We start from the raw sequence: 27,263 nt of genomic DNA, 5'->3' as shown, positions 1-27,263 counted from the left end.
CCGCCGCCATTTTGAGACGCTGTCCCCGCCGGGCGGGAAACTAGCAGGGCACCACCAGCCAATCAGAGATGTCTCAGAGCAGCACCCACCAATAAGCACGCGAGGCGGGACGCCGCAGCTCCCCTCAGCCAATCGGCTTCCAGCGCTCGCAGGCGCCAGGCCTGCACTAGCGGTTCCCTCAAGCGGAGAAATGGCGGATGAGGAAAAGGGTTTCTCCCGTTGACGGAAAGGAGGACTTAAAAGCAGAGCTAGAGCCGCTACTTCGTTTATAAATTTTTATTAGCTGGATAGTGTACACAGTACTTACAATTGCATCTATTAAAGACCAAAATACACTTGAAAAAATGCATTATATAAAAAAAATTATAAACTATATACAAACTTTGCCTTACATGATGCAAATTTCAGTAACCCCCCCCCACCCCCCACATCCAAAGAATTTTTTTTCCTCCCTCCCGTTTTTAACATGCAAAGCCTTGAAGCGCTCCAGCATCACTCAAGGACCGTCCTCAACGTGTCACCCTTCCACTAAGCAAACACTGCTTTTAGAGGCCAACACAAACAACCCAATGCAGGTGAAAAATGCTGCACTCAGGCTTTCACATCCTTATTTGAAGTATTAACAGTAAAGCTTCCTAAGTAACACGAATCCATAAGCCTTAGTACACATTCTACAACAATAGATCAGATAACCTATATATGAAGGGCTCATTGGGGAAAAAAAAGTTCTAGTTGAAGAAGTTTACAACTTCCTTAAGAAAAACAAGAATTACTATTTTAAAAGAAATAAACAAAAACATATATCAGAGCAACGATCTCTGCTTCCATAACTTCCAACTGTCTGAGGGGGTTCTCTGGGACAGAGATTAGCTGTCAGTTGAAGAACAGAAATGTTACGGAGGCCATCTTACTCCAGCACAGAAATATTCCTCCAGCACACGAATATCCTATTGACAAAATGTACAGATGCTTAAAAAAGTATTTACAATAGTGCGGAAAATTCAACTAAGGAAAAGGTTTTGTTCTTCCTTCACTAAACGAGAGCGGTGGGTTTCCTGAAATGGGTGACTTCATGAGAAATGCCAGGTGAGGATTTTATAGTTACTGACTGAAAAAGAAAGAAGCACCACGCTCTAGCTGGCTAAGTATTTTAAGGCAGAAGCAACCAAAGGCACCAAAAATGCCATCAATGCCTTTTGAATAGCTAGAAAAAACCCTCATGTAAAATTTGTGAGCAGAACACTAGATTATTAATATAATTTTTATAATTGAAATCCAAAGATCTATTTCGAACTGGGCTTTCACCTCTTTCTGTAGCTGCAGGACTGCCTTGCAGAACTTTTTGTCAGCTTTGCTTCAGCTTACCATATCAGTTGCGTAAGGGTAAGAGTACAGAGCTAGAAGTTCAGAAGAGAATAAACTGAACTTCATTTAGAAAACCCAGCTGCCTTACTGTAAATGCCAAACCTGCTCCTCCTCTTCATATTTATACTGGCTATGTGTCTTCACAGGTGGCTGACCTAAACACTTAGTACCTAGGCAAGCACTCTGCTTCACAGGTTGCTTGTATATGTATTACAGACTCCATCACATTTCACATCCTAAGAACAGGGCAAGCTTAAAAATCTGTAATGAACAACAAGAAGTTGCATTAAGGTATGCAGCCAGAAACTAGTTGTAGGAAAAAAACACTATACTGTTATTATTTTTTAAAAATGTAACAACGTCGAGTGCCACATCTTAAAAACTCTTCTTTTTTAAGTGGATAGTCTGTAAGCTGTCTGATAGCCTGAACAATTAACTAATACACGCCTTCATTTAACAGTCCTCTGAAAACATCAGTGTGCACCTGGTTGAATGGCCCTGGGCTTCCACCATCATGAAGCAGTTCCTCACTCTATGCAGAATGAGAACCATGGAACTGATTTACAACACACGTCAGGAAATGCTGTCAAAAAGATGGTCAAGTGTTATCACTCTGACATTGCAGACTGTATTTCTTTTGGAGAACCATGCATCAGACTGATTAGGTTAGAAACAAAGGTTTTAAAAATAATCCTTCGGAAGAGACTCACTTGAAAGTTTCAATACTTTAATATTCCAAAGCATTACCTGCTGGCAATAAACATACCAAAAAACACCAATAAATCGTATTTACTAACTAAAGCCTTATCCTCACATCAATAACCCTCTCCACTCTTACTTTTTAGAACAGATCCACAATAAATCAAGTCTTGCAATAATCTTGAACTGTTTTGATCACTTTGACTTGATGGCTGAACTCTTCTCAGAGAAGAGCTTGCTGCTTACATATTTTACAGAGTGGAGCTTAAGAGAACCCCCTTCAGTTTCTGTCAGTTTTACAAGTGCAGATGCAACAGCAGAGAACAGTTCAGTAGACAGTAAATCCAAAGATGTAAGTAGTGGATGTAAATGACAATTCTCTACTGGGAAAATGAAGTACCGTGGTATAGCCACATCAGTGCTGGTTGCTATAAACTGGATTATGTTGCTGCACAGAAGGGTCATAACTCCAAGAAGTCTTTGCTGGCCCTCCTTCAGCATGCCAGTTATTGCTGGTCAGTCAGTGGTACACTCACCATGGCCAATCTTAATGCAAGAGATGTTATAAAGGGGAAAAAAAAAAAAAGCATGAGCTGTCAGACTGAAATCCCTGCACTGAATCAGAAAAGTATACCAAGAAAGTCATTAAGTTTCTATTAGTTGAATCAACTGCAGTTAAAATCTTTACCACACACTGAAAAAGTGGTGTTTGTTCTGTAGAAAAGGATAGGCTGTGATGTGGTGATTGTCCCATTGAAAGACTTGCTTGATACAATGGTAAGGTAGAACAGACTTGCAGAAGGGACAGGAATTCAGTTACATTTTTATGTTAGCAGTGATTAGGAGACTCTGATCATCTGTGTCATTGCTTCTTCATTGGTCTGAGATGGATCCTACAGATAGAAAATAGAAGTCATGTTGTAATTTCCAGAATTTTCCATAAAATCAGAGAGTCACATACAACTACCTTTGTCAAGAGAAGAGACTCCCATATCCCCCCCTCTGCCCATGATCTTCAAACATGTCACATTTCTACTGGGTGTTACAAGCCACCGTAAGATAACTGTGATACATATACATTAATAATTCCTTACAACATATTGTTTCTGGTATTTGGGAAGACCTAATAATGGAAGGTCTAGGTCTAGTATTTGGAAAGGATTCCACTTTAGAGTGAGAAGTATTCTTCCACTAAAGTCACAGGTCTACTTTAAAGCACTGGTCAACAACAGAATTTGCTACTTCTACCCTATGGTATTCCCTCCTTCGAAAAACTGTCTTGCATTTTATTTACGTATCTAAGTAGGCAATTAAGAATCAGAGACACATTTTTGAATTTTCCAACATGTGTGAGATAAAGCATGACCCTTAATACACGTCCTAACAAGGAAACTTCTGGTATGCAATCACAACAGCTGCACAGATTGTATTTCTTAGGACAATAAATACAAGCATTCTCTATTTGTAAAACAAAGTGAATACATTTCTATCAAGGTTACTACGATTAATTACTCGAGATAAATAGGTCCTTGCTCTCTAAACAAAGTGAGAGGGGGCATTTCTTTACAAAGTTTGAAACAAAAATCTGAAGGCAGGGAGGGACAAAGGTCAGCAGCCTAACCCCAAAAAAGAACAGAGAACAGTAGAAACGCTCCTCTAAAATGCAACCTGAAGAACTCAAAGCAGGAGCCGCCCGAAGAACAGACAAAGTTCTACTTACCTGCATATGGGGACTGTCTTTTTCCTTTGGTGAGAAGAAACGTCCACCTTCTCCTCGCTTCCTGGCCATGGCGTGACGATGCCGAGATTCATGCAAGTATTTCTGTCACAACATGGAAGAGAAGAGCAATGAGAGCAGCCTATTCCTCCTTAGTTCAGTACTTATAGTAATTGAGAACACGGAACAAAAACCCGATGCAGACTCCATTCTTCCCCTCCACCCCTGAAATAAAATGTTTACTGTAAAGACCTGTTTGCAATACAGTGACATTAGATGAGCTATTAAACACATGGAAAGGAAGCACTTACTGCCACCATGGGACTTAGAGATTACTCAGATGTAGTTTATGAACAAGAGAAAAAAAAAAAGGAAAAAATCCTAAGATCCCAATCCTCATTTTTTCTGGCAGAGATGAATTTCTGTGCCCTTCTCATACAGCAGCCCTGTGTAAGATTTGTGTTATATTCTCACCCTTCTTTCTTTGGGAATTTTCCCCTCCGCTTCAAGCTTTGCACGTGCCTGCCTCCTCTTCAGGATTCGATGATACTGCTTAGCATTTACATAGAGGGGCTCTTCTTCAAGCATCTCTGCTCCAGGCAAAGGTATTCGCTGGATAGCTGGTACTGATCCAGCCCCAGGTACCATCTGTACAGAGAAGAATGGTTTTAGAACTTTTAGTTTAGAATGAAAAGGGAATGCAGAAATATACTTTTTAAAGTGTTTAGGATGGAATGGGCTTGTTTTTTCTTCAGTTAACGCATCAATTTAAACTGAAAGGAGCGAAGTCATTCTCAAACTGCAGGACAAATTTAAATAAATCAATGACACACCATTTGGACTTCTTTTTCTTCCTGATAATGGTAAAATTTCAACACAATACACAATTCTATGACTATGTTATTGCATCTTGTTTAATTTGCATGCAGGATATGCCCATCACTTCCCCTTCTTTTAGGCTATGACTTCTTTAATTTATATGATAATTCCAGAGCATTTCTTAAGCAATTATTACTCATAGAGCTGCTGACATCTAGTGGGGATGAACAATAAAGTTCAAGTTGAAAGGCATCAAACTACAAAGACATAAGAACTGGCAGAAAAAAATCTTAAGAATCAGAAAAACAAATGCTAAGGAATCCTCAAGAAATGCAACAGTCGATTCAATCTTTTTCAATGTCTGCTTATCAGCTAAGAGCTTATTTTGAATTTCAGCTCCTAGATTTTTTTTTTTTTTTTTAACTCAATCCACTGTAGCTGAAAGTAAGTACAGAATATACAGATCACAACAGGACAGTGGCCATTAAAACTGAAAACTTTCATCCCTTAAACTCCTAACTCCTGTTAGCTACTGAGAAGACTGACTACATTAAGACAGGATGGATCTCAGACGACAGCTTAAGCACTGACACCTTACAGCTCTATCTTCGAGTTAAATAGAGAGTTAAATACATACCATAACCATTCCACCTGAATTGACAACATTTCCAGCAACTGGCAGTGTCACTGTAACAGTCCCCTGTCCGCTGCTGGTGGTATTGGTGTTGGCTCCTGCTTGTACAATTTGTGCTCCAGCCAAACTGGCTGCTGGAATGGTGATCATGCCTGTAACAGGGACTGTAACTTTAAGAAAATAAAACACAAAAGAAAAGAAAACAAAACAAACAAAAACACGCACACAGAAAGAAGGGAACACCATTAGTCCCACTTCTGTTTTCCACTCATTCACCCTTCCATAGGATTTAGAAATGCATTACAAGGTATCAACTAAACCGTACTTTGTTTTTTTTCTATCTGCACTGCAATCCCAGGCTCAGGTAGAGAGCAGGTATTTGAAAGTGCAGAAGCAAACGAGCATTCCTATTCTAACAGCTCTTATCAAATAAAAAAAAAGGATTTCTCAGTTTTCTATGGCAAGATCTACCTGCCAAACTCCTAACAATACAAACATCTCTTCTTCCATTTGCTGTGCCTTCACATCACAACAGTCACAGCACTACCAACCAGCACTGCAACCCACTGTTTGTACTGACAGCCATTACAGGGAAATGAAAACCTATAAAATAGACTTTGTGAAGTCCCGACTTTTTGCACCAGAGCTCATACCTTGCTGGAGAATGGTTCCATCAGCATTAACGGGCTGATAGACTATGGTCTGGCCTTCAGCCGTTTGTGCTACTTGTTGTCCTTGAACTGCTATTTGTTGCTGAGTCTAAACAAAACAAAGAACACAGGAACTTTAAAAATTGCTTCTTTCTCAAATTTCACAGTTTCTGAATTAATACACAGTGCTTATGGCGTTTCAGGCACGTATTTCTTTTGCTTTATTACTAGCATAAAGAAATAGCATGGAGTACAAACCAACTGAACTGAAGGTAAAGTACCTGACGCATGTATAATAAACTTTTTCTAATACTGTAGTATTTAACATTCAGAGAAACAAGTTCCAGCTTTCCTCTCTCATTATCAGTACATTAAATTCTGGTCCTAACCAAAAGAAACAGCAGAAAACCCAGGTATGGCTGGACTACTGCACAGAATGGCGCAAGTATGACATTAGCAATACTTATGTTTTCAAATTGCAACAAATAGACAAAAACAGCCATGAACCAATATACAGAAACACGATGGATAAGAACATGCAGTCTATTCTGTCCCAGGGTTACGTATGAAACACTACAAAGATATTAATTTTATTTTCAAGTTCTCCTCCACATTAATTTTTTTTTTCCCTTTTTACTTAACCATATCTTAAGTCATTTGCCAAGTCTGCTTCCTGTTCCTCTCAAGAAAACCCTTTCATGCTGGTGCAGTTACCTGTGTCTGGCCAGCAGTAACTGCAGTCTGTGGCTGCTGTATAATGATCTGCTGGGTCTGGCCCTGCTGCCCCTGTACCTGTACAGCCTGCCCACCTTGAATCTGAATCTGACCTGGCTGGACCAACTGAATCTGTGGAAGAAAGAGTCAGAAAGGAACATTAACTATGCCTCTTATTTCTCCCTCCTTGGCCTCAGCATTACCAGATCATCTGAGGATGATTTATTGCTGCAAAGAAAAAAAAAAAAAAGGAAAAAAAAGCACTGAAACTTCTCTTTTTCTATTTTAAAATGAAGAGTTTTAAATTACTCTTCCCTGTGACACAGCAGTCACCGATAGAATAGAATAGCAGTCAGGAACGTACAGAATAGAGAAAATGTAACATGTAACATGCCAGTGTTGTCATGTTCTAGCAGCTCTCCACTGCTTACACACTAAAACAGTCAGAAGAAATAAATTCACACAAAACTAGAAATACCACTCAGGTCAAAGAAACGAGGAGTAAGATTTAAGATATGTGCAGAATGTTAATCATCCAGCATAGGGAAGTACTCAGGACACAAATAAAAATGTCTTCAGTTTTGAGAAATCTTTCCACCAATTCGGAACATTTTTTTTGAGATAAAAAAAAAAAAGAGAAACTGGGATATGGTTTGAAGCTTCTGCTTTAGAACCCAGTTACAGACCTCCCTCAACAACCACAGCATAAAGAACCTAACACAAAAAATATTGCCTTTCAGCCAAAGAGTTTGATTTCAATAACTAAATAAACCTCTCAAGACACCACCACCACCACCACATGCCTTCCTGGACCATGCAGAACTTCATTCCCAAATCTCATTCTCTAATCACTACAAGACTTCCACCATGCTGCTGTTAGCAGTTCTTCCCTTATTTCTGAGGAACACGTTTTGAGCACCTGCTGAAATTTAAAAACTGTCCTTTAAATAATTCAAAGCAATTGCATCCAATAAAATCATCACATATCCTTCCACAATATGACTTTATTTGCAATGGAAACGTTTAAATCCACCTTCTGCCATCACATGTAAGATGAACTCAAGCACAAGAATTATTTTCAAGTTTTCTTTTTTTAAAGAATTCGAGTGTATTCTAATGGACTTGGAAAGCTTTCACTATCCCTTAAAATACAAAGCCCAATACGAAGTGTATTTCAGATCCACTCTTAAATACAGTTCACCGTGGCAGATCCATAGCCATCGCTGCCCAGGCCGTTCTAACAGCGCTGAGGCGAACACGCTCTGTTTGACAAGGCAAGAACATAGCAGTTCATTCTTTGCAATTTATCTCTAATGAAATTAGGGTTATCTCACCTGCTGCAGTCCTTGCGTTCCAGAAACAGGGACTTGCATGATTGTCTGGCCCTGGCCCCCAGGCACAGCCTGCACCATGATGGGCTGGCCAGTCGATGTGATCAGCTGCCCACCGCTCACCTGCACCATTAACGGCTGCCCCTGGACCTGGGGAACAGGAGAGAAAACAAACAGAACAATGAAAAAGTCTGATGGTGCAAAACCAGGATCTGAAGTGGATAGCACACACAGCTAACTGCTTACCTATCTTAATGTAATGACCAGCCAGAGAACTGAGCAAGAGTCACTGTGCTGGGCTCATCATCAGCATCAAATACCTTTAGTTTCTACAGCTCCCTCCACGCTGCACTGCTGGATTTTGTAAATTATCTTTTCCTGCTGCACTCTAACCAATAAAGCATAAAAGCTGGACAACTTTTCCAGACACTATAAGTACATTCATGCACAGCCCAAGAGCAAAGTATAATAAAAGAAACTTCATTAACTACAGCACTCCTAATCTTTTACTGAGACTCCTAATGAGAAAAAGCTCAAAGTAAGCCACTCTGGCAGGGAGATTCTGCAGCAGCTTCACTCTCTCCAATTACATGCTTACAACATTTCCATTTCCTAACCAATATACAGCATGTGATACTCAGAGAATTTTTTCACGGCTATTAAGTGAAATTATTAATGTAACAGCACAAAATGCAGCTCAGTAAGGAAGAGTGACAGAAAATGAGCTGCAGACATTTCTTGGACAAAAACTTATAGCAGATTTCCAAATTGCACATAAAGGTCACTGCAATTGGTCACTAGTAAAAGCTTTATGAAAAAAAAAAGGCAAGGAGAGAAACTCCATTTAAACTTCATTACCTTCCAAGTCCCCAAACTCTCCCAAAGCCATACCTCCACAGCTGGAATGCGAGCCTTTTGAACTACGTAATTACTCTTAACTACGCTCCAAGTTGTTTACAAACCAGAACAATGTGACAAAAAAAAAAAAAAAACAACCAAAAAACCACAAAAAAACAAGAGTTCGTGGGTTTTCTAGCAGTAAAATTCAAGAACAGGCAGTACCAAACATTCACTCTTCAAGCACTTTCACTGTAGAACACCAGACTAAGTATCAGCACAGATTTTCATCACATTTCCCTTAAAAAACCCAACAACTTCCTTTTGCATAGTTCAAATACCCTAGTGAACTATGTGTTAACACATAAACAGACTCAACCACACAGTCGTATCCCAGGGATCAACACCTTAAATAGAACACGGTAGCTTTATAGGTCACCTGATCCCCTTGCCACGTTGATCCGCTCATTCCTCAGCAATGTAGCTAACACATAGAAGTCACTGACAAAAGGGGCAGTGTGTGTTTTGAGTCATGAGAGATAAAAGCATGCTCATGTCAGCCAGAGAAGCACAGGCAGCAGTACTATATCCAATAGGCAGAAAGTAAAATGTACATTCCAGGATTCTTGTTAATGCATTAAGGCAAGCAAAGGAAAAAAAAAAGTGGGGAGAAGTAGGAGGCCACAGTGATCCAAGCAATTCAAGTCAGCCAGCTTTTCATACTTGAACTCCAAACATAAAAAATGCTGTGTTCAACCTGACACCTGGCGAGACCATTCAAACCTCAAGCAAAACCAAAATAGTGAACAATGCATTGCTAAACTACAGCTGTCCAGGGCTCATCAGTTCCTTCACAAATTTCCTACGTGAGCTAATGAGATTACAAATGTGTTTGCATGGCCCAGAGTGCTTCGCATCGAAGTAAACCAGGGCTTGAAATGACCGTGAATTTCTTTCCAATTTCTATTGTATCTGCTGTTAGGAGACATGTCTGAGTTTCCCTGCAATGTATATATACAGGCGAGAAATGAGCTATCTCAGTCCTGCAGGAGCCAATACTGTTCCCAGGTAGCTTTTCCAATTACAGATAAAAATGTTTCTCTCTTCACGCTGATGGGTCACCCCCTACCTCTCCGTCTCTCTTTCACATAGGAAAAAAACCCGCAGAACTACTCACAGTGAGTATCAGAAATGTAATCTTGGAAGTACAGAAAATCTTTAAGCTGTATCTCTTTTAAGTTCTGTCTCTTGACTTCATTATCTTGGTGGGTTTCTTCCCTTTTGACTCCCATTTCATCCACTATTTGCTTTCTGAATTACAACAGCTGGAATTCATGAATACACCTGTGATCCAATGAAAAGCTATAACCTCACTCTCTTCATGGGAAGCCTCACATAAAGCACACAGTATCAGCCAACAATTTTCCTGTCCCTATTTCAAACCCTGTAAAAAACACAGCATTAGATATGTGGTGATGGGGAGAGTCATGCAGTGCTCACAAACACGATTAGAGAGGTCACCACTACCTGGAGTGTCTGGACTTGCTGGCCTGAGGCGGATGCCACCTGGGCCTCAGTCTGCAACTGGACAGCAGTGACACCACCCTGCTGCTGGGAACAGGAACAGGAAGAGCTTGAAACACGGAAATGCACAGCTCACACAAGAGACAACCACACTTTGCTGGAGAGGATGAATTTTAAAATTCATATATACGCTGCTCTTGGAACATATGGAAAGTGATTTAACAAATCTAAGAATGGAATACTGGCAAATCCGCACATCCCACTGGTAAGCTTCAACATTCCAAACAGAAGTCGGTTACAAAAAACACGAGAGGTCATTCTGCAGAAATTAAATTCTCTGCTTCGCTGCCTTAGGCTGCTGCCTATCTGCTTAATGTTTCCTTTCACTACTCAACTTCTTGTGAAAGGCTTCCAAAATTATGACTTGTTTGCTACAATAAAGGCCATACATTCCCTTCTGCGCAGAAGAGCAGCACAGCAGACTACGAGTTCATCTGTGTCATCCCTGCATCAGTGTCTTCCCACCACTGACCTTGAAGGATGATCTTGAGATGTTGCAAGAGCAGTTAAATCTAAAAGCCTCGTCTATCTTTAGCCTCCTTAGTAAGAGTCCCAAAATAATCAATGATAACTGTGTTAGCATTTTGAGAGACGAAGGACGGCCTCTCTCTTGAAAGCTGTACAACTGGCTTCTTCAAAAGAAAAAAAATCACTTACAGAAATGTTTCATACGCAGCAAATCACTGTTTGAGAGCACGTACTAAAAACGAAACAGGTCACTGAATGGTTTTACCTCTATTGCTTAGAAGGTACCAATAAAATCAAATATGTCTTCGGTTACCTGCTGGAATCAGGTATTTTTGATAATTCTTAATTTGTCATCTTCTAATTTCTATTAAAATCTTATTCTTACTGAAAAAAAAATCAAACTCAACTAAATTCAGTGGAAGAAGCTGCTCGAAGCCATTGAGCACTCCAGCAGGCTGATGGCAAAGCAGTGTCTCATTGAAAACATAATCCAGCATCTTAATCATGTACATGGCAAACTAAGACACACTTCTTGCCTTGAACAAAGATGCAACCAAAGTAGTTCAGCAGCAGCACAGCTCTTTTGTAAGTGCATTACTCAATGTGAGTGGATGAAACTTAACACTGAAAACCTATAAGCCTTAAAACCAAACCAAAACCAGCCAAACAGCTGGCATGTTATAACAGATAAACTAGAAACTTCTTTCTGGAATGGATGAACTCATCCAAAGTTACATGGTTGGTTGGTTTTTTTGCAATTCTTGTGCTCATTTTGATGCATTCGAAGCACAAAGCTGAAGGATTTCAGTACATATTTCTTTTGTATTGTTTCCTCCCATTTCCAGAGGACGTTAGTTTCCTCACATCACCACCAGACTGTAAACTCCCTATTGCACTGGAATTAAAACTAGTTTCTTAATAAAGGTATTTTATTTTATAAACCTATTTACTGTGATTTCAACAAGACCAGACCACAGCTGTAGCGACAGAACTCAGGTAAACTCAGAGGGGATCACAAAGCATCTGGCTGGTTCTGTGCAACTTTGAAGGTTTGTAACCCACCAACACCAGCTCACCCACTGCAACTCCCCATACCTGCTGCTGAATCTGCCCCGCCTGCACAACGATCTGCTCTGTGGAACTGTTACTGTTGGCTGTGTACTGCTCCATAGCGCTTCAGATCCAACGCTGACCAAGGCACAGCGCAGTCTGTGTACCTGGCAAGAAAAGAGAAAAAAAAACCACGTGATTATTGTCCCAAAGTTTGAAGGTTGTTGTATCCTACAGCAGCCAAAAAGCAAAGCACCTGCTAACGTGAAGGTGGTGCCTTGCGCACACTCAGATTAACGGCCATGGTTTAATTGCAGACCTTCCTCTTTGATAATGTCACCTTACTTTAGGACAGAAACAAGGTTTAGGTGTAAAACTGAACTAGACATTGAGACTTAAAACCAAGTGAAACAGCCTCTCCCTCCCCAACTACACAACAGTCCCTCCTTATCTCTCTTCCTTCTTCTCCTTCCTTACATATATTCTGAGAAGACAGCAGATCTCATCTCCAGGACCTTGCCTAGACATACAAAGAACATGCTAATGGAACAACACACTTCGTTCCATTACCTCCTTCTCCCTCACATTTCTTCTTAGTTCATCAACACAGGAATTCTTACTCTTACTTTTAATGAGATATCTGATTTACCCCAGGACTGTTACGTTGCTGAAAAGGCAGCATTTAACTTTCACCTTCCAAGCCTAAAACAGCAACAAAAAGAAAAGCAACGCTTTTCAAGAAAAAATGCATACAGAATGCAGTCCCAACTTCCACTAACTGGAAGGGTTGCTGTGCTTACGGCTGTAACTGCTCAAACCTCCTGCCCTTTCACTTTACAACATCCTTTGTGCTTCAGTGTAATTTCTCCCAACAGCTCTACCTACATCACCTTATTCCTGTAAGGTAAGAAAACGCACAATTATTTATCACATTTATCACTGATTTCTTTTAGCATTAGCTACTGTGCACGAGGATGGACTGCAGGCAAGTCTTATTACGAGAGACAGGATACCCAGCCATAAGAATGTGAGAATCAGGACTTTGGTTCAGAGTTCTGATGCAGCGACACTAACCCTGGAGACCACAATGATAACCTGAGTCACAGCAAAGGGAGGCCCTGCACTCTGATGCAATATCAACTCCATCCGTGGCTCATTTAGCAATGGCTTCTCACTGCCTACCAGAAGATGCTTTTTTTTCCCCTGCAGATGACGCTGCCTATCAAAGTTTCTGCACAGTATATTTAATTTCTACCTTCACTGCCTGTGGGCTTTCCAGGAAGCAGCTCATCCTGCAGGGAAGCTGCTCACTAACAAGCACAGGACACCGCTAAGCTCTATTTGCAAGAGGATCTCGGGCTTTCTTAACACCAAATCAGAAATTAAAGAACACTTGTATTTGAAAATGTTTTCTCTCAGATCCCTTGTGTCATCCCGTCTCTATAGCAGGAGATAGCACTGCAGTCCGAATTTGGGTGCACAGGCTGTGGCTAGGAGCTGAAGGTTTCACATGTGCGGGATCACAGCCCTCCAAGGGATTACTTCATTTCCTTCACTGAAACAAAACAGCACCAGTGTTACTATATCAAAGCTGAATTTTAAAGCTCAGCCTTTGCCTTCAGTAGGCGCTCCTCCCACAGCTGATCTCACTTGTCAGCTCCTGCTCAGCAACTGTCTGCACCAAAAATGATTTAAGAGCTCTGTGTTAACATGCACTCACATATGCGTGTGTGCATACATAGATGAGGGTTCTGAACCTACGGCAACCGCTCCCTCAGCCAATTACCCGCACCAAGAACCACTCAGCACCAAAGCACCATTGGAAAGCGTGCTGCACCCTGCGGTTCAATCCCTGAGCTGGCAGCTCCCTGCGGCAGCCCCGGCCTGCTGGAAGGCCTCGGGGGCAGCGCACGGCCACCCCGGGAGCCCCAGGCGGGATGCGGTGACGGCGGCACAGCCCGGCCGCCACCTCAGCTCCCCGCCACGCGTTAGGGGCGCTCACCCAGGGACGGCGCTCCTGCAGCAGCCTCAGCCCCGGGGCCGCGCTGACGGAGCGATGCCGGCACGGCGGGGCTGCAGCACAGCGGCACGAGGCCGCCGCCATTTGGTGTCCAGGTGCGTTGGGGCCCCGCTGCCCGGGCCCGGCGGGGGGGCGGCGGAGGGGACGGCGGCAGCGGCGGCGGGGGGAGGAGGAGGAGGGGCAGCGCAGCCCGCGGCCCATCTGTCAGCGGGGCGGCGGGAGGTTCGCTCGCCCGCCCCGCTCCCCCCGCTCGAGGGCGGGGCGCTGCCGGCCGCCGTCCCCGCAGCCCCGCAGCGGCAGCGTCGCGTCCCCGCCGAGGACGGGCCCGCACAGCTTCTCCTCAGCAGCCGCGGCCGCGCCTTCTCCTCCATCGCTGCCGCCCTCGGCCCCGCGCCTCCCGGTGCGCCCCAACGAACGTCCTCTCCTCCCACGGCCCGCTCGCCCCCGGGCCCTCTCCGCTCGAGACCGCCACCCCCCCACCGCCGGCGAGGCCGGGCCCCGTCCCCTCGGCTCCCCCAGCGCCCGGCCGGCCGGCCCCGGCCCTGCGAGCGGCCTCCTGACTGGTCACTCGGCCCCGCCAATCCCGGCGCTGGGGCCGGCGCTCGGGGGCTCCATATTGGCTGCTCGCACTCACCGTGCCTCGCTCCCCCGGTTCGGGTCCCGCGCTGATTGGCTCCGCTACCGGCCCCCGAAACCCAATCAGCGCCTCCACTCAGCCGCCGCGCAAAATGGCGCCCAACCCCGAACAAAGACAGGGGAGGGGGCGGGCGCAGGCGGCGCGTGCGCACGGCGGCGCTCGCTCCGGATGTCCCCGCCTACCTCGTCGCGGCGCTTGGCTCCAGGCCCCGCCCACCCGCGGCCTGCCCCGCTGCGGCGACTGCGCCTGCGCCCTAGGGAGCGCGCGCGCCTCGTGGGGCCGCCAACGCCGGCAATGCGCACGCGCCGCTGCGGTTCCACCCTCATCCTGTCGCGTGTTTTGCAGGTCCCGCCTCTGAGCGTCTCGCGCACGCGCTTTCGCGGCGGTAGGTTGGCCTTCGGAATGTTCTCGGCGGGTACCATAGAGGCGGCGTTCCTCCAGCCTGCCTAGAGGGGCTGGCTAGCGAGCGGGGGGCGGCGGCCATTTTCACGTGATGCCGAGAGTGCTGTAGTGGAGGTGACGGAGTGGGCCGAGCGATGTGGGCTGTGCTGGGCAGGCTTGCCAGGCTTGCAGCGGTGCCGGCCCAGGCCCGGCAGTCTGTTCTTCACGTCGTGCCCGCGGGTGGGCTCTACTGAGGGGTGTCCTGAAGGGGGCAGGGGTGGCCTGGAGGAGAACACGAGGCCTGTGGGTTGGGCCTACCTCGTGGGCTGGAGCTGTGGGGCTGCTGTGGGACGTCCCCACGCTGCTCAGGGGCGTTGGTTCCCTTTATTGTTCTTTCCCCCGTAGCGGGTGCTTTGTCCTCTAGAGGTGTCTGCTGAGTAACGGCTCAGCCTTGCACTCTCAGCCACACTGCCTCGTTCCCAGCCTGTGGTTCCTATTAACTCTGTTCTTCTTTCTGTCATCTTTCCAGCCACAGAAGCCTTCACCATAGCCCACGTTACCATGGCCACCCACGTCCAGGAGCAGGGGGAGCAAGTGCGTAGAAAATGGGTTACATGGGCTGTGCTGTGTGTACCGAGGCATTCCTGCCCGCTTTTGGCAGCGGGTTGTACCATATAGCTCTTGGGACAGAAGTGGCTGATAATAAAGCTCGTTCTTGGTGTTTTTCCTGTGCTTATATCAGTGATGCAGTTATTTTGCATCAGCATAGAGTTTAGGTGTTTTAAGTGCCTGGGAATGTGGAGCACTGGCATACAGTGTACTGTAGATGTGCACTGGTGTAATGGTATTCTGTGTTACGTATTTTTCCTTTCTCAGTTTTGATTGTGTGAAGTGAGCTGGCATGTGTTTCTCATATCTGAACCTGTAGAAAATATGTTATCAGTATATTGAGTTTATAATCTACGTCTTAAACACGCTACCATATGGATACCATTGTACAGACTTGTTTAATGTGAGTGTTCTGTTATCATGGCCAGCACTCCTAGCTTTCACACTTGTGCTTGCTTTCTAGATTAAGTGTGTTAAGGGTGACCTGTTTTCCTGCCCCCCAACGGACGCGTTGGCTCATTGCATCAGTGAGGACTGTCGCATGGGTGCAGGCATAGCTGTTCTTTTTAAGAAAAAGTTTGGAGGCGTCCAAGAGCTGTTAGATCAACGTGAGTAATTTTGTATGATCACAGGCTTTTAAGGACTAACAGATTTCCAGCTTGAAGGTTGCTGCTAGGGGTTGAGGGTCAATTGCATAGTAGACTGTAACTGTTCCTAAAATACCACCTTCTTCCCTTTAGAAAAGAAGACCGGGGAGGTGGCAGTTCTTCAAAGAGATGACCGGTATATTTACTACCTGGTAAGAGTAGGGACTGACTCAAGTGCTCCCCTGTAACAAAGCTGTATTAGATATTATGATGACAGCTTTAATAATTTTGAGTATTTTCTCCTAAGTAAGTGAGATGTATCACTCGAGTCTTCCTATTGAGGAGAAGTCAAGGTCTCTTGTGTGTGTTTATTTATACTTCTACGCTCACAGAACGAGCTGCCAAATTATACTATTCCAAGCTATGAAACACAGTTCTTTTTCCAAGTCTCCTTCCCTTCACAGTAGTGACTGTGGGTACAGGGACACAGGGTGTAGTGAAGTGTGTTTGGGGAGGGGGGGGAGGGGGGGGGTTTGCAGTGATAATGACAAAGATATAACTGATTTTTTACTTTCATACTTAGATTACAAAGAAGAAAGTTTCTCACAAACCGACATATGAGGACATGCGAAAGAGTTTAGAAGCCATGAAAACTCACTGTCTAAACAACGGAGTTACTGACATTTCCATGCCCAAGTAAGAAAATTAGTGCTGTGTAAACAATTCAGTGTTTCTTGGGTAGGAGGATGTTTTTGAGAAATGATCTCCTCTGAGAGTTCAATATCAACTTGACCGTAACTCTTCTGGTCTGTTGTGTAAAGGAAGCTTGTGTTCCCCTGTGGGTTTAAGTGATAAAGTACATTCAGGTTTGGTTATTTCCATATTTTACCTGTATTATATTGATTGATGGTGAGTTGAGGGCTTGTTATTCATAGCATTCTCCAAAAGAGCTCATTACAGTTATTTTGATGTTTTATTTTTCAGAATTGGGTGTGGACTGGACCGCCTGGATTGGGATAAGGTTTCAGCAATACTTGGGGAAGTGTTTGAAGGCACAGATATAAAGATCACTGTTTATACTCTCTGAGCAAAAGAGTCTCATTTCCCTGGCTTTCAGCAGTGGTAACTTCTTAATTGATGAAGGTGAAAACTGCATGCTGAGCACATTCTTCTGAGCGTAGCTCACTCGTGTGTTGGTGGTGGCCATGGCTTTAAGAGAAAATAAAAAAGATCAAGAGTCTCAGAGCAGCTAATTTTGGATGTAGTATTCAGGGAACCTGTGTTGAAAGCAGGGATATTGTAACTCTCAGGAAGTTGCTAGTTTGTCCCAGAAGGCCACCAGATGTCACTAGTCCTCCACAGAGCACCTACCTGCACTGGAGCTTCTTACAGCGGGCAGTTCCTGTGCAGTGAAATTGGAGCTGTCTAATGCTTAGATATTTGTTGTTCTGGTCCATAATGATGACCTGTGGAGCTCTGTCTATTTTTATTTTTCAGGATTTGCAGTGTTCATATATAGCATACTTATTCTTTGCAGGATTAAAAATTAGTTTTTGTATCTTTTGAACGTGAGCACTTTTCTTAAAATGAAAGTGTACACAAGAAGAATTGTGCTGTCAACATGCAGTTAATAGTTCTTCAGTACTCTGCTGTCAGATCAGAGCACAGTCCTTGCAAACAATGTCTGTATGTGTTGTGGCTGTAGACAGGAGGAGGAAAGCAGGGTTTTGGAAGGGAATGCTGGAGACTTATAAAGACACCTTGTGGGTGCATTCTGTATGATGTGATTGGTATCATGCAGTCCTCAGTTTTCTGAGAATCCTCTCATGTGAATGACTGACACGGTGTTTAAAAACAAACTACTATGGAAGCTAAGATTTTTTTTGTGTGTTTTCGTTGTTGTCTTTTACAGTGTTTGTAGTTTGGCTGGTATACGTTGTTTGGTGTCACCAAATGTGAAAACCAGTGACAACTTGTTAGGCCATTGCTGAACACTTGATTTAGGGAAGTTTGGTTCCAGTACTGAATAACTGACAGAGTATTTCCTTAATGTTTGGTTTAACCCCTGTCCTGTAATATCAAATCTTTTTACTTCTGTCACATGAATGCCCACAGAAATGCCATAAATATTGAATAAACTGAATAGATGGGACAGCTGAGAAGTTGTTAGTGTAAAATAAGGTATCTTGTTACTTCTTGCTACTTATTAAATGTACGGAGCCTTTCCTGTTCTGAACTTTATGGGTGAATCTGTATTGTATGTTTTCTTTGCTGATGGAGATCTGCAAACTCTGTTTGTGTCTTTTAAGAACTACATATTGTTTTCTTTCCCTGTTGGACAGTCCTTTGCTTCATGGTTTTGGTGGATAATTGCTGTAGCCAAATACACAGCTGTGAGAATTAAGCTTCAGTGAGACAAAGGAACTTGGAATATTGAGCTAATCAAGAGTAAACATCAGGAGTGTTCCTTGATTTAGCCTTTGGGCTTATATTTGTTTTTTAAATCTAGTGGCAAAGAGATGAAAGCCACAGAAGCCACAGTGTCTACCCAAAGGTGTTCTTATTGCTGCTTGGGGTTTTTGTTTGTTTTGCTTTGGGAGGTAATACCAGAATTTTTTGCGTATTTGTGCATGTTTAGCACCTTTCAAATTTGTGACAATGCAGCAATCAACATCATCCAGAAGTAGTTGGAAGAAGGAACCCTTTCTGACTCAGTTTCTTCAGTGTGCTGCTCTGTAACCTCCGTTTATCCTGTGCCTTGTGTTATATGGAAAGTATAATCCCATATTTTCTCTCTCTCTGTGCTTCTCTGCAGTTGTGCATTCTCTCGAAACTCTCTGGTATCTTGTAACTCTCCCTTCTGATCATGCTGTGCTCCAGATATGCAGTATCTCATATGTGGGTGTCCCACGGTGTCTCACCTGTCAGATTAATTTTAGGACCTCTTTGAAATAGAGAAGAGTTAACACTGCTTTACTCTTTTTCAACGGGCTCCAATTTTATTCCATTTGCTTAGCCTGGGTTTGTATCACGGACATACTGAACAAGGGGAAAACTGTATCTGATGCATTTGAAATCAAGTATTTAGGGTTCCATCATAACTAGAATTAAGAAAATAACTGTAATTTAAATTGCAGTTCCTATTATTGAGGAGGACAGAGGAATAGAACTTTATTTTCTTTTTAATATTGATGAAGCATACTTTTTGTAAATAAGTTTATCAAATCAGAAGCTTTGTTCTACAGTCTTCTATCTCAAAGTAATCCTGGTATGTAAGGCCTTCACTCTTTCCTGTAGCTCCACTGCAGTGTGTTTCATTCAAGGCTTTAACCACACAGCACAGTGCCTTTTCCTGTCAGCAGTGGCAACACAGGTTTGTTTTGGGATGGGGAGGGAGGAGGGGGTGAAGAAGAACAACAACAAAAAAAATGTACCATAAGATTCCAAACACTAAAGATCTGTTGTACACATATCTGTAGTCTGTCAGGGCCTAAAATTCCAGAAGTTGGCACTGCATCTGCTGGATTCAAAGCTTTGGGAAGCAGGCATGTCCCAGATGTCCAAGTCTGTTGTGTCTCTGTGCAGATCTTTCCTGAGATGGCCCTGGAGGGAAGGGAGAGGAATGTGTTAGAAGCTTCACATGCTTTTGTGTTTTACTGCTTAAATAGGTGAGTCTTCAGTACCCCGTAAAAAGGAATTATGCAGTCATAACTGATTGCTTTTAGTGGCGTGTTGTTTTGTTTTTTGTTCTGGGTGTGGGGGGACATTCCATTTTCTGTATGTTCTTTGGTTGTTAAACAGGTTCTAAATATACATGCAGGGAACAGTGAGGTATTCTTGTTGCATCTTGTGATCCTACCTTTTCATTTTATTTTTTTTTTCCTGGGAGGTGTTAACTGCAAGGAAAAAAAGTATTTCTAAGTCCCTTCAGCTTCTGCTGTGAAGGAGCCAACCGTGTCATTACTACCTTTGAAGGGGGAAGGTACTGTCTTGGATAATAGGCAGGTACTGCCAGGTGCAGTTGGGTACGTAGGGAGTAGTAGTAAATGAAAATGATTGCATGTTATGCCTTTAACAACCTGAAGAAAAAGAGACGTCTAATACTAATACAGGGAGCCAGGTGAGCAAATAGAAGTCCTCACTCACGTGATCTTCACTGCAGAATCTCAGCCAGCTTTTCCTCATAGTATTGGAAGTTCTCTTGAATGTCCTCCCACGGCACGAAAGCCTTTGCTTCCTCTCCTTCTTCCTGTTCCACAAAGTTCTGCCAGACGTACTCAAAGTCTTGAGGCTTCATAATCCTCAGCTTGCAGCCAGCAGACTTCATTTTTTTCAGGGCAGCCTGCATTTCTGGCTCTTCCCACATGAAGAGGCGGCCTACCATGATTGTCAGACGTAGGTTCTTGTTCTTCCTTAGGGTCTCACTTATCCGATCAGCACAGGTCACGCAGGGGCTGGAGGAGACGTACCAGGTGATGTTGTAGCGGAGGCTTGATTCACACTTTGGCAAAATCGTGTTAAAGAAAGCAATTTCTGCATGGGAGGCTGCATGCTCATCTTCCAGGTAACCCCGGGAGGTCTTTGACTCTTTGCCTTGGGTCTCTACAACATAACACAGGAAGGTTTTGTTCCTGCCTGAGCTGTATTCCACGTTCCTGAACTGGAACTTGAAAAATATGGCTGGGAGGCGTTCCCTGTGGAAAGCAGAGAGGAGAGAAGTGGCTCAGAAAGTAGATAATAAAGGGGTTATAGGGTTGGCTTAGTTCCTGTGTGATTGTGGACCAGTTGCACCATCTACCATGATTCTCTTTCTCCATTTATTAAAAGGAGATCCTTGCCAAGAAAGGATAAAAATGCATTAAACATAACTGGATGATCAATTACTATGTGGTGAGGCTTCCAGACCCATTTTCAACACTTAGTTTTTTTCACTTTGATATATGGCAGTACAGGGTTTTCCAGGTTGCTCCCTGTAGCACCTAACTGGAGCATGTAGTACAAGAATTAGTGCTTGAAGGATGTTGGAAAGATGAAGGGTGCTGCTGACAACGTGCCCTGTGACCTGCTAAATACTACTAAGGATGGGAGTGATGGCTGCACAGAGTAGCCAAAGCGAAATAACAAAAAGCAGCACAACGTTTTGCTTCTTAGATGGTAGTAATCTTGCAGAGTCTTGTACTCCTTTCATCTGAGCTTTACGTGGACCTATAACCTTGCTATTCCCACTGAAGCTATAATGAATCTTTGTAAAACACTAAGTGTCTTATTCATCTCTTGTCTACAGTTACGTTATAATGTCAGATCTCCCCAGGGGGTACAATGAGCAAAGGTCAGGACAGCTTCTCAAACTCCTAGAAATATTAATTGGGGAGAGCAGTGAGGCTGCAGGAGCAGGTGACAGTGTTGTTCTGCTGAAAGGAAAGAATTTGTGATGCAACGTGGCACAAGATATCTCCAGAGATGGTGGAAATGAATGTCATGGAAAAGAGTTAATGGACTCAAAATCAGTATGCTGTGCTCAGTTTGTAGAGAGTGAATCATTGTCAGGTTGCTAGTGGGGAATCCTGGCTTGGGCCGTGCTGAGAATGTGGGGTGGTTGCAAGCCAGGAATAAGGACTGTTCCATGGAGGGCTTGAATTTGATATATATGATCAGCAGATGTCTTCCTATAGACTGTAATGGAAAAGGCCTCGCTCTGAGGGTAGGACTGTGTGAAATGCCCAAAATAGCATGATACTCTGCTTATCAGATTGGAATGGGAACAGCTCAACAGAAAGAGTGGTGTAGCAGACAGAGTCCCTCATGTAATACTGCAGCTATGGGCTGCAGGCAGATGGACTTCTGCGTGGAAAAGGATTGCAATTGGTGTGCTGTCTAAATACAAAACTCAGAGTAAATTACAGCTGTAATCAAGCTTTAGCCACGTTACCTTTAATGTTTAAATACATTTTTCTGTCAGTGTTCAATTCCACTTAGAAACTTCCAGAAACTTTTCATTGGTATGCATATATCTACACTTGCCTTCACGCAGCCAGAGGTTTCCTTGCTGCCAAAGTCCTGTGGCATTTTTGGCTTTTGAGGAAAGGGGAATGTAAAAGAACACTGTCCCTGCTGAATGTCTGAAGGTACTCCAGCAGGACATAGAGTTAGGTTGGTCCTGTAATGCACATTTGCAGTGAAAGGCCTGGAGTTACAGCTCACACTTCTGGTTTGGGTTTCCCAACAATGTGATTTTACAGATGAGTGACTTCTGTTGGAATAGCAGTGTGCTGCATGAGCCAAATAGTGTGAGAATTGATACGGTTAGGTTGGCACAGTTGTGCTTTGTGCTAGGAGAAGAAGATCGTTACTCTTCAAAATACAACGAGGTGGATGAGTTGAAACAGAATCATGCATAGAATAGCACCTACACTGGGAATGTCTGCTGGTGCTGTCAGTCATAGAGTACCCTAATTCTTTTTGCATGTCATTGATTTATAACAATGCATGTTTAGAGTGCAAGTCTGGCTTCAGAAATTTTAGTAGATTTTCTACTGCTTTCTAAACTATATTATTAAACACTTATATTATTCAGTCCTGTTTCGACAAGGTCTACACGAGCTGGGACTTAATAGCAAAGCCTGTCTGGGGCCTTCTGTGCTAGCGTTGTCTTAGCTGGAGGTGTGTTCATGAGGGATGGTCAGCAGTAGTGTGGATACAGGCTTTTGTTTTGGTTACTGAGCAAACAAATCATGCTGGCCTGGTGTGATTTGGTCTGTGGTTCTCTGCTTTGCACTGAGAGCTTGCACTGGTGTGCACAGTTCTAAACTACACAGAAAAGCTACTGTGAGTCCTCTAAATTAAGGGAAGAGGGAAAACTCTAAGAAATGGAAGTTAAGGTTACCTGTTAGAGCTAGTCTCATTTTCTTTGTGTTGCAAGACCTCTGATGTCATTAAACAGCATTATCAGGCTATTTCAGCAAAACACCTCTTATTCCACAAGCTCCGTTTGTCGTCTTTGAGCTAAGAAGAGTTTACATCGTTCTAAGAACAGCACTTCTCCTGCTTTCTCTCCTAACAATAATAAACAACTCTTCAGATAATGACTTAGTGATTCTTTAATTCAGGATTTCTTTGCAAGTCCAGCTATGTTGAGTGCAACGAGCCACCCGCTGCCTTGTGTCAAAGACAAGTTTGTGTGGGTACAAGAAGTTGTTTTAAAGTAATGTCATGTGTTTAAATGTGTCACATCAGAGTCGCAGGTGTTAGCTAATTCCTGATTTAACTCTCTTGAATGCAAAGTGGTGACATCAGAGATGAAATTAAGCATGTATGTTTTGACGAGCAGTTTAAACAGCGGTGATCTGTTCCAGGATGCATTGACTCACTGTGTGTTTAATCAGACCTTCCAGACAGATCTCTGTGCTTATCATTCTGGCATCCATCTGAGATTATCTGGGATGTTCACCTCAATCTGTCCTTCTGGCATCATGGAATGTGCATTTGCTTAATGAATAGGTTTCCAATGAAGAGTGTAAACAAAGCTAAGGGCTTTTTCCAAGTCTAAGTAATTGGCTGAGAGCTTGGAGAGCTTGCTGATCGTGGATACAGAGGCAACCAGTACACTGTGTTTGCTAGTTAGCAAGAATCTCCTTAATCCCATGTAAACCAGAGGAGGGAGGACACTTCAGCACAAGTGTGAATTGTAAACAACAGTCCTGAGGAGGCTCAGTTGTGTCCTTACTGTGACTTCCCAGCAGCTGGGACCTGGACAAGGTGTCTCTGGTCCCCTGAATAACTGGGAAGTCCCACAGGAAGGGGTGCAGCAGTGAAAGAACAGGAAGAGCACCGACGTGTGCCATAGGATTGCTTGCGTGCTTGGATGCTGTCTGCTGCTTTCTGTCAGCAGAAACTCTGTTTCTGAGTTACAGCATGCTTGGCAGACGACCCAAGATGAAGCAAGGTATCACGGTTGTGTTGTTTATATGGGTAGATTAAAACACTCCACAAGTGACTGATAATCAGAATACATCCCCAGGAAAGCTTTGTCATCTGCTATGAAAGCAAAGCCAACTTCTTTGGACACTGAGATCTCACTGTGTCTGTTCCTGAGTAAATCATTACTTCTTGGCAAGCCTGTTTTCCCATGATTGAATGGCAGGTGATGTACAAATGTTAGTGTGGTCCCTATTTTACCCTTTTTGTTTTTCTAACATTAGGAAAACAGAATGCCAACAAAATGTACCAAGAGGAGTTCCATTCTCTCATTTCTTATACCAGACCCTGTATTGCTGTAGGTGCTAAATACAAAAATTGTGTTGTCTTACAACATATAACTGTAAATTTATTAAAATACACAAATAGCACTATTTTGATGACTAGGCTAACAGCTTTTCTGCTTGCTTTCTTTCATTTTGCAAATAGAGAAGCCGTTTTCTTACCGTTTCCCTCTCCAATAAAGGCATAATGTTGAGGACTTGCATGTGAGCTTTGTGTGTGTGGAAGGGGTGGGTCTGGGGGGGCTTTGAGGTCTGAAGTTTTTGCTGCTTTTTGCCAACTATTCACAAATAAATTCTCAAGCTGCGCTCATTGATGATAGAAAGACTGTAATGATCAGCTGTAACAGAAACCAAAGGTTTATCACCTCCTGCTCGAAGGAACCTCATCTACACTCTAGGTAATGTGTAAATAAATACATCCACTTAAACGTCATGAAGAATACACAGTGGGAGCTTACATTTATCCAGGGCTGTATTGAGCCAAATGTTGACAGAAAGTGAGGTTGGGGGAAGTTAATATTCTTAAACAGAGCGATAAGTTTCCCAACGTGTTCTGTGTATGCCAGGCTCTGCTGTAAGCCTCAGCTTGAGAACTTGGCTGTGTGTCATAAGATGCCCCTAATCCAAGGGCTAAAACTGAGATTCATGAATAGTAGGCAGTGTAATTGAATTTAAGTGCTTGCACAGTGGCAGTTGTTTTCTCATAATTCACATAGCTGGCTTTATTGGCTGAAAATTGCAAGTAATTAGGAAATCTGCACAGTGATGGTAGCAGGTTGAGGCACAGCCCGCAGTGACAGGGTCCTTTCCAAAATGAGAGTAAAGATTGCTGGATTTTTCTGTACATCTTTCAGGGTCCTCTGGGATTTCTGCTTTACTTCCTCATTCTCACCATTAATACCCAGTATATCAGTCATAAACTAATAATCAGGGGACGCCAGGTCATGAGCGATGCACGAATTCTCCGGATAGCTATAAACAGTTTCCAAATAGTATCGTAATGAGCACGGTATAAATACCCATCCTGACAGCTCTGTGGTCCCTCACCAAATACCTGAGTACTTTCGCTTCAGGAATTTCAACTCTTGCCTTGCTTGGTATCAGCATACAGAAAGAAAATGGGCTGCTACCAGCTTTGTGTACACAGATAGCAGAGCACGGATATTAACCCATTCCTAGAAAAGCTTTACTCAAGGTAATCCAATCAATGATTTCGAGAGCATATGCATTTTAAGAAGAAAATTGTTTTTTTTTTTCACCCCTGTGCAGGGACATAACCCGGCTGTGTGTGATGAAACCTCATGCATAGCTTTCAGAAGTGCCAACCAACTACAGTTTGCAGCATCTCTCTTACTGGTGGCCAGATCCCAGGCAGCAACCTTCCTAGTGGGGTTCTACAGCCTGCTCAGAGGTTTGCATTGCGGCAGCTGGAAGAAATCCTGGGTTTAGTTTATGCACTGGGAACACTGCCTTGGTGACTTCAGGGGAGACCAGAAGGAAGAACTACATAAGGCATCTTTATATTAGAGCAATGAGCGTTTTTAAATGCTTAGAGAGAGCAGATTACACTTTCTGTAGTGGTTGTCAGCGATGTCTGACAAGAGTTGAGCTTCCTAGCACATCTGTATCTCCTCTTTCAAGGACCAGGCTTCCTGCTACTAAGGGAGCTGCGTGCTGCTTTGCTGGCTTGAAAGCCACCTCTTGTTTTGGTGCTCACCCATGAGCAGGGCTTCTCCGAGTGCCCGATTCCAGATGTGAGTGTGGAGCCCTAGAAAGATCTGTCCCGTAGGTACGTAAAGCAAATCAGCCACAGCAGGGCTATTTTTCCCGATACACGGATAGAGAAACTTTCAGACAAGAGCCATTGATTACGCCAAGAAATCAATACTCGGTGTTGATGAAGGGCCCGTGCCTTCCATCGGGCAGCGATCCCGGTGCCCTCAGCAGGACTCCATGCAGTGCAGAAGGACTGCTGAATTCTATGGAAACGGCCCTGCTTGTATAAAAACAACTGGATTTGGCTGCCTGCCCGCCCGGGGTGAATCTGTCTGCTCCAAAACACGTTGAAACTTAACAAAATCTCACAGCAATGAAAGCCATACTTAAACCCTTTAAGAACACCGAGAAGTGCACTGACTTGAGATACTGCCTTTAATTACCCAACATCAGAGCTGAGGCAGAAACCTCAGAAGATGCCCACATCAGTCTCCTGCACCCTCTGTATAGCAAACCCCCTTACCCTGTCACGATTTCAAACGGAGGCAGATCTTCCCTCTTCAACTTCTTCTTCTTTTTCCCCTCACCCTCCTCTGCGTTGTCGGGTTCACCGTTCTGGGTGTTGCTGGGCTCCTCCTGCTTTTCTGCCATCTTCTCGGCTGTAGGGACAGTCGGTTACAGCCACTGGGAAAAAGAGCAATTTCAGAAAGCTTGGGGACTGCAGGGGGGAGGGAAAAAACAGAGCTGGGAGTTCCTGCGCTAGAGACAGTTGTCGGGGGCTAAATATGGAACAAAGCAGTGATAGAGGCTGGATGGGGTTGGGTGTCCCGGGCTCTCAGCTTTCCTGCCCCAGCTTTTGCTACGTCTTTTTAATGATCCCCCGCGCTCCTTTTTTAATTTAAAATTAAGTGACGACTTCGTGGTGGGCGGGTTAAGCAATGGGTGGAAAATCCTGGAAGCGCAAGTATCTATTTATCCATGACTGTGACAGATAGCTGGCAAGGTGCAGAGCTGGCACGTTCTCCATTTACCTTCCATTTGCCAGTTCATTATTTTGCTGACCTTGAAGGACCACTGCTCTGGCTCAGAGGGGCAGTCCCCATTTGGTTTGCTGGAAAATCCCCCTTGTTGTGGGTTTGGCCTTGTGGGCCACCTGGAGCGTCCAAAGCAAGAAATTGCCTTTCCTT

The 27,263-nt window shown here is 43.7% G+C and overlaps 3 protein-coding genes across 36 annotated transcripts; 1 reads left to right on the top strand and 2 right to left on the bottom strand.

Moving 5' to 3' along the window:
- Nucleotides 1-264: 264 nt before the first annotated feature.
- Nucleotides 265-14,651, bottom strand: NFYA (nuclear transcription factor Y subunit alpha). Of its 32 annotated transcripts, none has more exons than XM_046904123.1 (11): nucleotides 13,871-14,641; nucleotides 12,125-12,212; nucleotides 11,914-12,035; nucleotides 10,291-10,377; nucleotides 7,933-8,079; nucleotides 6,599-6,730; nucleotides 5,888-5,993; nucleotides 5,238-5,404; nucleotides 4,256-4,429; nucleotides 3,785-3,886; nucleotides 2,076-2,957 (listed from the first exon to the last, which is right to left on the bottom strand). In XM_046904123.1, the coding sequence occupies exons 3-11, from the start codon at nucleotides 11,986-11,988 to the stop codon at nucleotides 2,904-2,906; spliced, it is 1,044 nt and encodes a 347-aa protein (XP_046760079.1). In that variant the 5' UTR covers nucleotides 11,989-12,035; nucleotides 12,125-12,212; nucleotides 13,871-14,641; the 3' UTR covers nucleotides 2,076-2,903. The 32 variants fall into 32 exon arrangements, with proteins under 32 accessions (NP_001376282.1, NP_001376280.1, NP_001376281.1 ...); XM_025143700.3 differs by lacking the exon at nucleotides 12,125-12,212 and adding an exon at nucleotides 10,922-10,982; XM_040652728.2 differs by lacking the exon at nucleotides 12,125-12,212 and adding an exon at nucleotides 10,922-10,982 and having other exon boundaries at nucleotides 5,238-5,386.
- Nucleotides 14,652-14,825: 174 nt separating this feature from the next.
- On the top strand, nucleotides 14,826-18,343 carry OARD1 (O-acyl-ADP-ribose deacylase 1). 3 transcript variants are annotated; one of them, XM_025143699.3, is made up of 6 exons: nucleotides 14,826-14,910; nucleotides 15,436-15,500; nucleotides 15,979-16,123; nucleotides 16,256-16,314; nucleotides 16,686-16,798; nucleotides 17,087-18,343. In XM_025143699.3, the coding sequence occupies exons 2-6, from the start codon at nucleotides 15,468-15,470 to the stop codon at nucleotides 17,187-17,189; spliced, it is 453 nt and encodes a 150-aa protein (XP_024999467.3). In that variant the 5' UTR covers nucleotides 14,826-14,910; nucleotides 15,436-15,467; the 3' UTR covers nucleotides 17,190-18,343. The 3 variants fall into 3 exon arrangements, with proteins under 3 accessions (XP_024999467.3, XP_024999466.1, NP_001026092.1); XM_025143698.3 differs by lacking the exon at nucleotides 14,826-14,910 and adding an exon at nucleotides 14,918-15,041; NM_001030921.2 differs by lacking the exon at nucleotides 14,826-14,910 and adding an exon at nucleotides 14,918-15,146.
- A 736-nt stretch (nucleotides 18,344-19,079) lies between these two features.
- Nucleotides 19,080-26,942, bottom strand: APOBEC2 (apolipoprotein B mRNA editing enzyme catalytic subunit 2). The gene is made up of 3 exons (XM_418038.7): nucleotides 26,600-26,942; nucleotides 20,249-20,796; nucleotides 19,080-19,705 (listed from the first exon to the last, which is right to left on the bottom strand). The coding sequence occupies exons 1-2, from the start codon at nucleotides 26,725-26,727 to the stop codon at nucleotides 20,256-20,258; spliced, it is 669 nt and encodes a 222-aa protein (XP_418038.1). The 5' UTR covers nucleotides 26,728-26,942; the 3' UTR covers nucleotides 19,080-19,705; nucleotides 20,249-20,255.
- Nucleotides 26,943-27,263: the final 321 nt, after the last annotated feature.

This window comes from Gallus gallus, chromosome 26 (genome assembly GCF_016699485.2).
Source record: "Gallus gallus isolate bGalGal1 chromosome 26, bGalGal1.mat.broiler.GRCg7b, whole genome shotgun sequence".
In the NCBI taxonomy this organism is placed as follows: domain Eukaryota; kingdom Metazoa; phylum Chordata; class Aves; order Galliformes; family Phasianidae; genus Gallus; species Gallus gallus.
The sequence above is the reverse complement of the archived record's forward strand: the minus strand, read 5'-3'. Positions and strand labels throughout refer to the sequence as shown.